We start from the raw sequence: 14,805 nt of genomic DNA, 5'->3' as shown, positions 1-14,805 counted from the left end.
TCACCTAAATTTAGAATTAGGTCTCTTTTCCAAAAGGAGCTTGTAACAACTCCATATGTGGTGTCATATTGGGAGACCTTTGTTGACCATATTAATTGGAAAAAAGGTATGGACTGTGCCTTGGGAATTGAAATACATAATAACTAACAAGGTTAAGAAATCTCATTCAAATTATTACATTTTACCCGGCTAAAGCATATAATTGAAAATGTTTAAGTCACAAGATGCTCTTTTTGCCCCTAGAAAAAACTGTTCTTCACATCTTCTGGGACTGTCCTCACACACAACTATTTTGGATGGAAGATTATTAACTGCAATGTGCTTTTGGGCTTCTCACTGTTCTTTAAGGATGTGCTGTTTGGCTTCTTTAACATTGAAAAATCTAAAAAATAATGAGTACTTTATTATTAATCTCTTATAGCTCCTTGCAAAATTTCACATTCACCACAGCAAATTCACTCGTCAAAGTTGGACCCCTTTTAGAAAAGAGGTCCAACAGTAGGCCTACATCCAAACTCCTTCATTTTCTAAAACAGCTCTTTTAAGACAGTAAATTTGTTCAACCTTTTTCATTTATTTTGCTAATGTTTGTGTATTTATTTATAATTGATGCTTTGCTTTCATTGCTATTTTATTATGTACTTTTTATATTTTGCTCCTTACTTATTTGTTTGATACCTTGGCATCAATTTAAAAATTGCAGTTTTTTCCTCTGTAGTTATCACAGCTAGCAACAATCATATGGTGCCCCCTAGTGTTCAAAAGCGGTATTGCAATTAGAAATTAGATCTAGTACAGTGTTGCCAGATTGGGCGGGTTCCCGCCCAATTGGGCGGTTTTGAATTTGATTGTGCGGGTAAAAAAGGGTTTGGGCGGGTGGTCAAAATTTTGGCTGGTTTGGGATCATTTCGGCGGTTTTCAAACATCTACATTTTAAAGTCTAATTGTTAAAAAAAACGAAACTAAAGTGCATGTAGTCCATAAAATCAGTCATCATGACATTACTGTACACACACGCTCATGCAGAGTCAGCTGGCGTTAGTGTTGACATCACCGACGAGCACGCACTTTTAGCCAATCAGCGATCCGCAGGCAGACGCGATTGAGCGCGAGAAGTTGTAGCTGTATATTAAAGTGATCGCTAAGGCAAAGTGACATAGCCTACTATACAAAAGAGTGTACAGTAGTGAGCAACTCTAAAAAACGCACACGTGGAAGGAGATCACTCTATGGTGAATATAACTCTGAGAGGAGAGCACAGTTGAATGACTTGAATTGAAATCAAAAATGGGACGATTCCTGTCCATGTCATATGTGCACACTAGCCTAACCAAACATCTGCAACTTTACACCATCCAGACTGCACTCTACTTGTCCCTGACAGCTGCTGAAAAAGGTTTGAATCAACGACGAATCCGTTTTGACTGCTAAATTCTGCGTTATGTTCTGCAATATGTGTACTTCCGAGGGTTAAAGTCATCGGTTCATTTCTTGATTGGCGTTTTGACAGTGTCCACCTGGACATTTTAGTCATATTGGCTAATTCTCCTTAATTATTGCCCTGTTTTGATCTGTTTTGCTGGAAAATTTATTTATTTTTTATTTTATCATCGTTATTTTGTTTTAAGTAGATACAAATTGTGCTTATCAACCTTAAATGACATGGTAATGAAATTATATCACATTATTTTGGCAGTAAAATTTTGGCGGTTTTTTCTTGTAGTGGGCGGGTTTTGGTGAGCTTTTGGGCTGGAAATCACCGTCCCAATCTGGCAACACTGATCTAGTATCATGTTGTCTTGACTCAATGAAAACTGCATTGCGCAAATGAAACTCGTTTAGGTATGTTGCTGCAAGCAGCTCCATTTGCAAATTAAATAACACGGTTCTAAAACTAACGAAATAATATTTGTAAAACTTAAATTAATTTTAATTAGTTGTATAATTTAACTTGTCGTTAAAATTAGCATTTTTACTGAATTACAATTACTGCTTCCATTTACAATTTCCCATAAAATCGTATATATATATATATTTTTTTTCGTTGAGCACAATAATGCTAGACTACTGCTAGAATGAAGAGGATTGAGTGAAATACTTCAAGTCCCAGAATTCTTAGCGAATTCAAAATGGCGCCTTGTCATTGACAGTTGAGACACCGGTACGCTGAATATTGTGGATATTGTCTGTTTTAAGGCGTCCTCGACAGTATGACACCACCGCTAATTAGAGTAGTGAAACAAGTACAGCGGAAATCTCTCCAGTGCCCCGTATTGAATTGGTTTTCAACGGATAACTCAGCACTACGAAAAGGGCCCGACTGCAAAGAGGAGAGTAAATGGTTGTGTGGATCGTCTCAGGAAATTCTGTCCGCAGTGCGTGGACAAGTTAAAGTTAAGCAGAACTTCATCAGCGAGGAAGAGGAGAGTGCAATTTTTAAAGAAGTAGAACCAGGACTTAGAAAAAAGCGATATGAATTTGACCACTGGGACGATGTAAGTAACACGTATACGTGTTTCTAGCTATACTGTGTGTACATATGATACATCCAAGGTCATTTCATAACAAAACGTACTCGTATTGTAACAGTTGTTTATGGTTGCTACTCAACGTTTGTACTACCTCCTACTGGTAGTAGGCCATGGGTAATACTTCTTGAGTTTAGTTACGACCTACCTGTACTTTTCAAGTGAACCCATTGCTTCTTGAAAACGTTGAAATATGTGTAGTAAAAGCCCGGAAAGCTGCCAATATAGAATTTGAGCGCGAACCGCGCGTTGCCCAATAAGAAAGACCAATCAGTCGGCTCTCCTCCAATGCCGTGAGTTTGGGGCGGGGCTACTTCTAAAGAACGGAACAGAGGGAAGTGTTTGGGAAACCTGCTTGGAAACAATCGTTTCTGTCATTGGTAGTGCAACTCGCTTCATCCATCCACCCCTCTCCAAAATAAATAAATAAATACTGCCATAGAAAAACAGGGAAAAAAAGGGAATTTATTTCTTGTTTCGTGTATTAAAGGTATTTCATGTCGACTAGATCAATTTGTTGAAAAAAATAAGTAATAAAAATAATCTCAATTAAAATCTTAAACAATTTGCATATACATTAAAAACATAAATTAATTGACATGTCTGGAATTAAAATGTTTTTACACTTTAATAAAAATAGACCTATTTATTAAATGCAACTCTGTGTTGCTAATATCAAATAATGTTGTAAACATATTGCTTGTATGTTGTATTTGTAACATTTCTGCTGTTGGCTACTTTCACCCCATCTTCCAATTCTTTGGTACATTTCAAATGCTCTTACTATGCTCTCAGACTCACTCATCAGAGACATTATGAATCAAGCATGTTTGAAAGAAAGTCAGGAACGTGGCCCTCCAGGATTTGAACACGCATCAGGCTCTTATTTGCGTCAACTTAATCTCTTTTCCACTCAGGCCATCCACGGCTACAGAGAAACAGAACGGCTGCAGTGGGGAGTTATGTGTGAAAGCATCTTGAGGCGGGTGAGAGTAGCTGCATTTCCTGAAGGCAGTCCACTGCTTGGGCCGATTCATGTTCTGGACCTGGACAAAGAGGGCTATATCAAACCCCACATTGACAGTGTGAAGGTCTGCCTATGAGTTATTTGCACAGTATCGTTCTCCACAGTTAAGTTATTTGTACATTATTTCTGTTCTCCATGAACATTGCTTTCTCTTGTCAGTTCTGCGGAAGCACTATTGCAGGGCTGAGCCTGTTGTCCGATAGTATTATGCGTCTGGTCCCAGAAAATAATTCCACAGATTGGGTGGACTTGCTTCTGAGCCGGCGCTCACTTTATATATTAAGGTAGTTACCCAACATATTTAATTTTCTTTCTCGTTATTAAAATAAATTGCAGCCATAGAACAACTAAATTGAATTTTGCTTACCGCAAAATGTGAACATTTCAAAAATTGTAAAACACTTTTTGTTTATCAACAGGGATGATGCTCGTTTTAAATTCACCCATGAAATCCTGAAAGATGAAGATTCATTTTTCTCAGGACACAAGATTCCACGTCATCGCCGCATCTCTGTGATCTGTCGAAACCTGCCTGTGTAAAGAAATTAAGACTGGACGGACCATAGCACCCTTCTTGGAAACACTGTGGCTTCCTGGTCTAGAAGTCGACACATTGTTCACCTTTCAGATACTCTCATATGGCTAGAAAAATGCATCAATCAGATGCATTTTTCCAGGAATAACCACAAAGAAAACGTGGAAACAACTGGTAGCATTACTTGATAACATTCAGCTCACTGAAATGTGGTTTAAATACCTCTGGAGGATTATGAAAGGGAGGGATATGATTTATGAAATGTATAAATGTAAAATGAGAAAAGGAAAATCATTGGGAACTGCTTCTATGTATAATGTCTATGAATAAATATGTTCTGCTACCCACTATTGTGGCTTTCTTCAAATAAAAAAATGACTTACATAGAATACTGCATTTAAAACAGATGAGCACAAACACTGGTATTCATTCAACAAATTTAATGTACTACCAAGGAGAAAAACTCCTGCAAAAGTTGTAACGTTTACAGCTTTTAAACAGTGCAGTAAAAAAAAAAAAAGCAGACGAATGTGCAATAAAAGCCACAAATGCAGCTGTATTCTCTGGATAAAGTCCCTCTCAAAATTAATCAGTTTTCTTGAAAAGAATCTTGAAAGAAGGATGTTAGACAGTGTCTCTCTGATACTAAACTTGTTATGAAGAGGCATGTGAAGTTTACAAACACATCTTTCCAATATCCGTTATAATATACAAAAACATACTCCTATCTTTCTTCCCACCATTTTCTTTGTCGTTTTACTCTTTAGACCTCCAGCGCTCTCATCTGTAACTCGATTAACAGTATTTAAGAACTACTGTTAATAAATGCTGGATAATTAAAAGCAAAATAACAGCAAGAAAATAAGGAAGTTTCGGACCAAATAGGTCTTGAACTAAATGAGCTGTATTCAAAAAGGAGAGGCTGCTGGTGGTGGGCGCTCAGTGTTTCACTCTCTCCTCGGTTGGGTTCACTCAGTGAGGTAGAAGTGCATCTTCTCATTGATGTTCTTCCTCTCTGGGTTAAGCCTCTTCAAGATCTGGGCAAGCACATTGACTGTCTGCTCGCTGCTGAGGCCTGTGCGCTTAGTCTGGAACTTCTTCAGCAGGTCTTTAGTGGTCATGGGCTTCCTGATGAGATACCTGCGCACGGCATCCTCAGTCAGCTGCACATCACTAAAAGGGGGATGGAAGAATGGATTTTATTTATGCATGTTAAAATAAGCAAGACATAATATGGTTTGTGACTATGGCAGAACCTGTCTGCAATTTGGAGGGAAAAATAGACATAAGAGGCTTTCGCACCGGAGGGACCTTTTCATAGTGCCTAGAGAACTATTGGCGAAAGTACCCGGATGTCGACCGCAGGAACTAGGAACGATTTTAGTTCTAGGAACTCTTTTGGAGGAACTAATTTAGCTCCTACTTCAGAGTAGGGTCTAAACCAGCACTATAGGAACTATCAGTGACGTTAGTGTACGCGAATTGGCCGAACGCACGCGAAACACCGGCACCCGCCATTTTAAAAAAAGCTATGTAAACACAGATTATAGCCTATATGTTTACTCCAGAAACTAACTCTACTAATATGGAAAACAGTGATAGCTCTTAACCTTTACGCTGAGGAGAAAATCCAACGCAACATTAAGGGGACCAAGCTAAACATGATCATGTATTTCTGCTCAGCTAGTGACACTGGACATCAACCGCACGGCATACGCTAATAACTTTTCATATACTGTCTACTTTCTATGTATAACAGTTCTATCTAATAACGTATTAGACAGGACTGTTAGACAGATCGTAAACTAATGAAGACGGAGAATGCGAGCACTGTTTGTTTGCTCAGGCTCTGGCGTTCTCAGCGCAGTCAAAATAAAAGTCACAACAATGAGCGCGGCTTACGTCACTTCAAAGTTCCTACAGGCGGTGCGAATGCAACAGTTAAATGTTCCTAAGGGCAACCATTAGTTCTCGGGGAACCACCCTGGTGGCTAGTTCCTAAAACTATCCGGTGCGAAAGCCCCTAATATGTTGGAGATGTGTGAAGTGTTGAAATTTAGCATAAACTCTGAATTATGGGTGTAATCACACACAGTGGCATAATGTTACTACAGAAAAGATGGGATCCAAAGCTCTAGGCAATGTTTAAATTCACCATGAAATCAAATTTATGTGCTCTCAGAATGTCTCATCAAAATAAGTTCCCCTCCCTCTTCCAGCGACATCTCTGATGACCCGTTTACTGGTGCAATGGTGAAACGACCCGTCACTCACATGACACCACAGCAGTAGCAAACCACAACCATCCAGCGATCCAAGCTATTTCCAATGGACAAAGTGATGCCCCACCCTACATTTTTTCTTGTTTGAGAAGCCGTTTAACTTGATATAAGTAACAATAGGGAAGAAAAGACTATATAGCAACTTTTGTTTCATGCCGACTATGAGAAAAAAAAAAGTACCTGGTGCTGGGGGTGGATTTCCCTGATACTGGTTGGGGTGTGCTCTTCCCTGAAGAGCTCTGAGGGCTGGGCTCCATCTTTAATCTCTTTGCCGCCGGAGTCTCTGAGCTCGGTACTGTCGTCTGCCGCTTACCTGAGACAGAAGAGCGTAAACATAAACCTTAGCAGAGCAGAGAAACAGACAAGATGAAATAAGATACTAGGCAGAAAATATAACGTTATGGCTTATTAATGGCTTAAGGGAATAGTATACTCCACCCAAAAATAAATGCTCTCATCATTTACTCACCCTCATGCAGTCCCCAGATGTGTATGACTTTCTCTCTTCAGATAGACAGTAACAAAGGTTTTTAGAAAAATAAGCACAATGTGAAACCTGTTCAAGAACGACACTCATGTGCTTCCGGGGCACTTCTCTTGTGAGATTCACAACACACTTATGTCATGTTTCACAACGTGCTGACATTTATGTAAAGCGTGAACTTTCATGTTTATCTGAAGAACGAAAGTAATTTAAATCTGGTACAGAGGCTAAAACTGAGATAAAAATACACGTGTTCAAGCGAAAACATATTAGTGTGGACAAGGAAGAATTTTCATTTTTGGGTGGAGTATCCCTTTAACTGCAAGTAATAACAAGTATAATAACAAGTAATAACAACAGCATTAAACCAAATAAATAAATACAAAAATACAATTAAAAATGAACAATTATGAAGAAAAACAACATATAAATAGGCTTCTAAAACTCTTTTGTAATCTCTTTGCAATGATTTGCCACAATAATATTAAAGTAACTGAATTATTTTTTACTTTTCTCCACAATTATATATATATATGTGAATAAATCAATTAACCATAGATCCTTGGCATCATATCATGCAATTTATTAATTGAAATGTTTTAATCAATTGAGTTTCTTTGAGTGTACCTTGTTCCAGTTTGCTGGCAGCGGCACGCAGAGTGTTTGAAGTGGCAGCGTTGTCGATAGAAGGTGTGCCAGGTCGACTTCCTGTTCTTGAACTACCTGCTGATCCTCGCCCACCCCCTCGCTTAGGAGGTGTGCGCTTCTTCTGTGAGAGGGGAGACAACAAGAGAGCACTGTACCATATACACATGAAAACCCATCAGAAAAACAACAACAGCTTCTCTCACTCTCTCCCTCTCATTCGATTCTGTTTCCCAAACACACGCACATGCACGCAAATGTAAGCCATTACCACCATGAACAGTGCTGAAGCTGCCTCTCCTTCAATATCACTGTCCTCGGAGCTGTCTGACTCGCCACTGCTGTCTGAAACAACATACACAATGATCTTTACTAAATGAAAATAAAACAACAACAATACTAATACCAAGAACAATACCTATAAAGGTACCAATAACAATATATTATTAATATTTTAACGTCCACACAAGCAAACAGTAACATTGTTTATTCTAAGTGCACACTGCATTTTATCGTCTGCTGTTTAAATGTCGCTTTATAAAGCAGGATGGATTCTGATTTGTTGTCAATGTTTTTATCATTCATCAGATAGAAAGAAAATCATTCTGGAACAATATCATTCCTCTGTCATTATTATTATAGTTGTGGTGTGTACTCTGCTAGTCTTTTACATTTAGAAAAAATATGAAACTATGTCTTCGTTATCGTTAGTTATTGTCCTTCAAGTGAAAGGACCTTAAAGGGATAGTTCACCCAAAAATGAAATTTCACCCTCGTGTTGTTCCAAACCTGTATGTGTTTCTTTGTTCTGCTGAACACAAAGGAAGATATTTGGAAGAATGTTTGTAACCAAACAGATCTCGGGTTTTTTTCCTACTATGGAAGTCAATGAGGCCCGAGAGCTGTTTGATTACAAATATTCTTCAAAATATCTTCTTCTGTGTTCAGCAGAACAAAGAAACTTATACAGGTTTGGAACAGCTTGAGGGTGAGTAAACGATGACAGAATTTTCATTTTTGGGTGAACTATCCCTTTAAGAGTAACACAAAAATATTTATCAAAATATTCATTCAAAATCAGAAATAAATCACACAGAAAAGCTATTTGGTAATACTTTTTTAAATGCATTTTATAAGTTTCATTTGAAATTATTTTATGGATTACTATTGCATTTATCTCAAATTTGAAACATTACTTAAACAGTTATGAATGTTTATTTTTTTGTCAGCTTTAAGTTGGTTTATTATTTTACTGTTACACATTTTTAAACATTAAATTAAACATTTTAAATGCGTCTGTCATTTAAAAAAAAATACTTTATTTAATTTTTAATGGTTGATAAAGGAGTCCATTTTATTTTCATATTTTAATTTTTGCAAAACTAGACTTCAATAAACGTAATCATCATCACTAAAATACAATGAATAAATTGTCAAATTCAGTGATTTTACCTTTCTTTTTCTTCTTTTCCACCTGCACTGGCGTCTTCTTTCCATCTTCCTCCTCTTCTTCCTCCTTGGCATCTTCCTCATTCTTGTTCTCTTCCTCACTCTCTTCCTCACTTTCAGACATTTCATCAATTCCTGAAAGATAGCCGTTAGAGCTTCACAGAGTTGCCTCAAATCAAATATCTCCATTAGATGAAAGTACATTCCTGCAAACAAAGGGGGAAAACCCCTTTAGTCACCAACCTTTAGGGACGTCCTCTCCCTTATTGGGCTTGGTCTTCTCTTGCTCCTCTTCTTCAGAACTGGAGCAAAGAAAGGAAGATGATAATGATTAGACTGCAGTAACCATGAAAAGAGGGCTGTTTGCATGTGGCGACAGTAACTCTGTGCATAAAGATGTGTGCGTCATTGGAGTCACCTGCTCTCATCAGACATGTAGTCCACCTCCAGCCCCTCAAAGTCGCCATCATCACTATCCTCGAATCCTTCAAAGTCGCTGCCCTTTTTCTTCTTCTTCTTTCCCTTGCCTTTGGGGCCTTTGTCCTTTTTACCTTTCGACTTGGCTTCATCATCTGCATTGAAAGAAGACCTTTAGTTCAGAGAGTCCTACATGAGACACTCCTCTTCCTCTCAGAACCTTTGCTCACCTTCTCCATTGCTGCCGTCGCTCTCATCGCTGCTCATTTCCAAGTCATCCTCGAGGTCATGTATGCGCAGGTCTCCACCCCTGCCTCCCTTCTTCTTCTTCTTTTTCTTCCCTCCTTTTTCTCCTTCCTCCTCATCCTCGTCTCCTCGCTCCTGTTCTCGGAAACGTCGCTGGAGCATGATACTGAAGTGGTTCACCACTTTGTTCCTCCTATATGCAAAAATAAGCAGATGTGATGTTTGAGCTTTAGACACATTTACAATTATCACAAACTTGCTGTCTAGGAGTGCTATCAGGGTTATTTCCATGAATGCAACCACTCAACCTGCCCTCACCTGCCCCACTCTTCCTCTGCCTCCTCGGCTGTGAGCGTGCGGTGTTTGGCCTGCGGTGTGAAGTTATACCAGGCGTGCACAGGAAACGCCTCAAAGGCACCATCGGCACACTGGGTGAAGATGTAGTAGGACGCATTCTCCGTGACTCCGCCTTTTTTCAGACCCTTGAATCTGAGTGGTAGAGGGGAACATGAGGTGTTGTCCAAAAGCATGCAACACCTAAACACATTTCACGCTATGAATAAACACTTGGCCGTATGGACTCTTGTTTTATTTCCTCCCAAATTTCATGTTTTCTGCTTAAATCTTTCTGCATTCCATTTTAATGAAACTATAAAAATCAAAAGTGATATCTAATCAACTAAATTCATAAAACTTTAAAAATTTGTTTAAATTTTAACAATAAAAGTGCATATAAAATGCGTATGAGTTTTTCTGAAATTCTGTGTTTTAATTGGTCTGGATTCTATGTTTTACTAATTCATAAAAATAATATATTATCAAAAATTGTGGTAATCAAATAAATGCATAACACTTTAACAATTTAATTAATCTTTTAAAATGTAATCAAGTGAAACTTGAACAATTCCTTCCAAACAAAATGCTACACAACAGAGGTTTATTGTTTAAATTAAAGTATGGATGAATAATGGTGTGCTATTCCTTAAAGGTACACTATGTACAATACATCAATACATCATCACTCCTTTCAAAACGAGTTTTGAGCGTTTATATTTTAGATGCGAGTCATGCGACAGGATGGTTTTCATGGGAAATGGCGTACATATGGGAATCACCCGTTTTTAAAAAAATCACTGAGCAGAGTAGTCTGCTGGCAAAAAGAGAACGCGACAGAGCTCGTAATAAAATGAGAATCACTACTGGCTTGGCTTTTCAGAGATGGCGAGAACTGAGGGATTTTAAATGTTGTAAAAGCGACACAGACACAAATTGCCATGTTACTCTCTAGAGTTCATTGTAAAGCATTATCTATTGTGAAGGGTCATTTCATTATGGATGATGTTATAGCGTTGTGCTGAAACTTATTTTTGAGGAAGTACCGTCCGTGTCTACAGTTTTATCAAATAAAATGGTGAAATACTGGTCAAGTGAGTGACTCTCTGAGCAGCAGTGGAAATGACGTTTATGTGTTCATCTTCTCATATAGTGGCTGCGTCCGAAACCTTAGGCAGCTGATTTGTTGCCTCTGCCTAATCAGGCAATACCTCTCAACCGTCACAGAATGGAACGCATATGATTGTGGGATATCAAAGGCAGTGAAGTATACTTCTATGCTGCCTTCAAAAATGTATCAGATGAATGTATCTAAGGAGACAGGAAATTAAGCTAACATTGGATTCGGACGTGCCTTGATTGCCTTCCTACCTTGGAATGAGTCCTCCAAAGGCAGCATTTTTAAGCTTTCGGATGCAGCCAGAGAGACGGCAGACGCTGAAAACACCCCGGTTGTCACGCATGTTTGAGTATGTGTAGTAGACGACACCATGGGGCTCATTCACACAGACATGCAGAACGTGCATATTTAAATAACAGTCCAGTGTTTCCCACAGGATTTTGTGAAACTGTGGTGGGTGGACCTTGGTCCCTCTTGGCATGCCCCCCGTAAGAAAATTTTGTACATTTTAAAGTTAAATTCATAAATCTGGTGAACTTTGAAAGTTCAAAATTAAGAACTCAAATTGAAACAAAGTCAGTGCATTCACTTGCACCTAAACTTTTAAGGGGACTCAAACCTCTTTTTAGTTGTGATATAGTGTCTCAGTCTAGATTACAATACATAAAACTAATAAATACTAATAAAACATTATTCCTATGACAGTAATGGACAGTAATCATAAAACAAATTCACTGCTGACTAAATTAAACTTTCATAACTAGGTTTGTTCTAATTTCTATACATGCAAGAGATAAACCCGTGAGCTTTTATTTTATTTTTTAATTTTAAAAACTGCAGTCAAGCTTTTATTTTGGCGGAAAACAAGTTTACAAACGCATCTCTTTCCAAATCTAGTGCAATTATGTAATCGTCACCTATGCAAATGTGAAAATAATAATGCATAACTGGTGCCCTCTACGTTCCCAAATACATGCTTAACTCAACACATGCACAGATAGAGTTCACTGCATTCATTCACAAACAGTGAACTGAAACGTAGAGCTGATCACATGCTGATTGCGTCAGCCAAGTGCGAACTTCTCTTTGCACAGCGCAAACAGACATGCTGCATCCGAAATCGCATACTTCCCTGCTATAGTAGGCGAAAAACAGTATGTAACAAACAAAGTATGTCCAAATTCACAGTACTCATAAATTACAAGTTTTTTTTTAATGTTATTATGAGAAGTTTAATTATATTTGCAGGGGCCACAGTCCAGTTAATGAATGGAAAGCATTGACATCTATCTGTGGCAATCAATGTTGATATTGTGGCGAGCCGCACTGCAGTCTTTTTGCAGTTTAATATTCATAGACACTAGTCCATAATTGTAATTTTATTAAGTGTACAGGCCTACTTTTGATTTATTCATCCAAATTTTGCCAACTTCCACGAAATTCAATTTAAATTCAATTTTTAATACTGGATTCCATGATTCCGTCCATGTTTATAGGACCCTAACATCAAATAAGGTGACAGAACGGAAATGATTTGCTTATTAAGCATAATCATTCTAAGAATGTGCAGCTAAACACTCAAGAAAGTGGCAACTAGACGAAAAGAATAAAAGCAGAGACATGTACCTTCTTCCTGCCTTTCCATTAACTTTAAGGATCCAGGGCTGGTCCTCCACCTTGAACTCCTTCGTAACGATACCATACTTCTTTCTCCGTGATTCCTCTCTCTGTTTCTTTCCAAACTCACTGCCTGCCGCCCCCTCCTGATTCTCCTCCTCACCATATATACGCCTATTGCTCATGTCCCGCTCCATACGAGCCTAAACATGATGGATGGATGGATGGATAGAAATAAATTAAAAAAGAGAAAACAAATGGAAAAAGACAGGAAAGAAAATATGGCATGGAATAAAGTAGTGGTCTTATATAAAGCCAGTTTACCTGAGTCCATGCAGAACAACTGACTTTATCACCAGCATTGAAAGCCATTAAGTTGTATTTCTTACTGGTGTTTCTGTTGGGCAAAGAAAGATGACCTGAGTTTAGATATCAATCACTTTTTCTTTTTTTTCAAAGATCACTCTAGTTGAAATGAAATAATATATAATATAAATAAATAAAATCTTACTTAGGAACTCGTACTACATACTCCGTTGTGGAGGAACTGCTGCTCCCCTGCAAACAAGAACAATCTCTTAGGGCTGAGAGACAGTTATACTTCTAAGAGTTTGTACTGCTGAACTGTACAGTTTGATGATATTATAGATAAAAATTGATACATCACTTCTAAAATGCCCAATTTGTATTCTGCCAAATATGACTGGTGTTGGACAATCTGAATGATTATAAGTAGATGCTGAGGCACTTACCAGTGACGTCATCACTGCAGAGCGAGAAGTAGCCTTAATAACCTGCAAGAACATATGATTCGTTGAAACGGGCCTCCGAATTCTGGTCATATGATCAACATGTTGGCCCACATGAGGCGACTCGCTCAATGTATAATAAAACTTGAATTAAAAGAAACATAGCTTTTATTTGGCTGCTGATGTTACTGGATTCGTCGTATCATGAGTGTTCTTTATTATTAGTATTTATTATTATAATTTTTTTCAAGGTACACAGCATATGTTGCAGAATGTTACTTACCTAGTCCATACAAAATGTAACTTGGATTTCAGATTCAATGGTTCTACGTTGGTATGATTTTTTTAAGTAACGTTAGCCATGTAACGTTAATAAAGAGGGATATGAGCAGTCAGCAGGTCATGGGGCAATGAACCCATTAATGACAGGCTGGCTCACTTAAGTTGTTATTGTTAGATAAGTTACACACTTTAAAATAAGTCTTGATTTAAAAGACAATGGAAGTGGACAGCACATGTTCTCAATGTCCTTATTATTACACTGGATGAAATGAATTCACCGACATTGACTTTATTCATTTAACATCCATAGTATGCATTTAAGGTAGACATTAGACAACGCGCACTCACCGTAAAATCTTTAGTTGTGCTATGTTGATGTAACTTAACGTTATGAACGGATGTAACTTAACGCTTAACCGGACAAATAGAGAAGGTCCGATGATCCACTTCACTTAACAATACTTGTAGCACCTCGTCTGGCTGCTGATATCGTTTCGTTTCTAATTTTTGTATTCGATAAATAGATTTAGTAAACTCTCTTTAAAAAGGTACACTGACAAAATTAGGGATAAGATGGAAGCAGCTCATACTGCCCACAACGAATATTCTTCTTCTCTGAGCTAGTCATTAGTTTCATTGAGACTTACTGCCACCTGCTGTACCGAATAATTACTGATAGTGGTGGGCGCTTAAGCTGCGAAATCTTTACACATCTTTTTTTTTCTTCGAATCACTGGTTCGGAGCCATACTGTAAAAAAAAGTATCAAACTGCCAAAGTCACGTGATTTCAGTAAACGAGCTCTGAACGAGGCTTCGGAACATCATAACTGTTTCGAAACGTTTCGAAATGTCAATGGTTCACCGCTGGGGGGCGATGATCTCTGTTAGCCTATGCAGTAGTATGCGGACTCACTCAGATCGCCCTCCAGCGGCGAACCATTGAACAAGTGTCTAAGGGTTTTACGGTTTTGCCTGATCTCTGATCAGTTTATACATTTGTAGATGTTTTAATGGTACATTAGTACAATACTATATATATATATATATATATATATATATATATATATATATATATATATATATATATATA

The 14,805-nt window shown here is 38.0% G+C and overlaps 2 protein-coding genes across 4 annotated transcripts; one reads left to right on the top strand and one right to left on the bottom strand.

Moving 5' to 3' along the window:
- The first annotated feature begins 2,108 nt into the window (after positions 1-2,108).
- On the top strand, positions 2,109-4,408 carry alkbh7 (alkB homolog 7). Its single transcript, XM_056255190.1, has 4 exons — positions 2,109-2,495; positions 3,446-3,619; positions 3,715-3,839; positions 3,975-4,408. Exons 1-4 carry the CDS (start codon positions 2,211-2,213, stop codon positions 4,093-4,095), a joined length of 705 nt encoding a protein of 234 aa, XP_056111165.1. The 5' UTR covers positions 2,109-2,210; the 3' UTR covers positions 4,096-4,408.
- A 114-nt stretch (positions 4,409-4,522) lies between these two features.
- Positions 4,523-14,183, bottom strand: gtf2f1 (general transcription factor IIF, polypeptide 1). Of its 3 annotated transcripts, none has more exons than XM_056255176.1 (14): positions 14,125-14,183; positions 13,436-13,477; positions 13,195-13,241; positions 13,008-13,080; positions 12,693-12,886; positions 9,932-10,102; positions 9,598-9,806; positions 9,369-9,522; positions 9,194-9,252; positions 8,954-9,085; positions 7,773-7,846; positions 7,484-7,625; positions 6,553-6,685; positions 4,523-5,263 (listed from the first exon to the last, which is right to left on the bottom strand). In XM_056255176.1, the coding sequence occupies exons 2-14, from the start codon at positions 13,445-13,447 to the stop codon at positions 5,059-5,061; spliced, it is 1,605 nt and encodes a 534-aa protein (XP_056111151.1). In that variant the 5' UTR covers positions 13,448-13,477; positions 14,125-14,183; the 3' UTR covers positions 4,523-5,058. The 3 variants fall into 3 exon arrangements, with proteins under 3 accessions (XP_056111151.1, XP_056111153.1, XP_056111152.1); XM_056255178.1 differs by having other exon boundaries at positions 7,776-7,846; positions 14,125-14,176; XM_056255177.1 differs by lacking the exon at positions 14,125-14,183 and adding an exon at positions 14,063-14,082.
- Positions 14,184-14,805: the final 622 nt, after the last annotated feature.

The sequence above is a fragment of the Rhinichthys klamathensis genome, unplaced genomic scaffold, assembly GCF_029890125.1.
Source record: "Rhinichthys klamathensis goyatoka isolate OS25496 unplaced genomic scaffold, OSU_Roscu_1.1 h1tg000119l_1, whole genome shotgun sequence".
Taxonomy (NCBI): Eukaryota; Metazoa; Chordata; class Actinopteri; order Cypriniformes; family Leuciscidae; genus Rhinichthys; species Rhinichthys klamathensis.
This window is presented reverse-complemented; position numbering and strand designations above follow the sequence as displayed.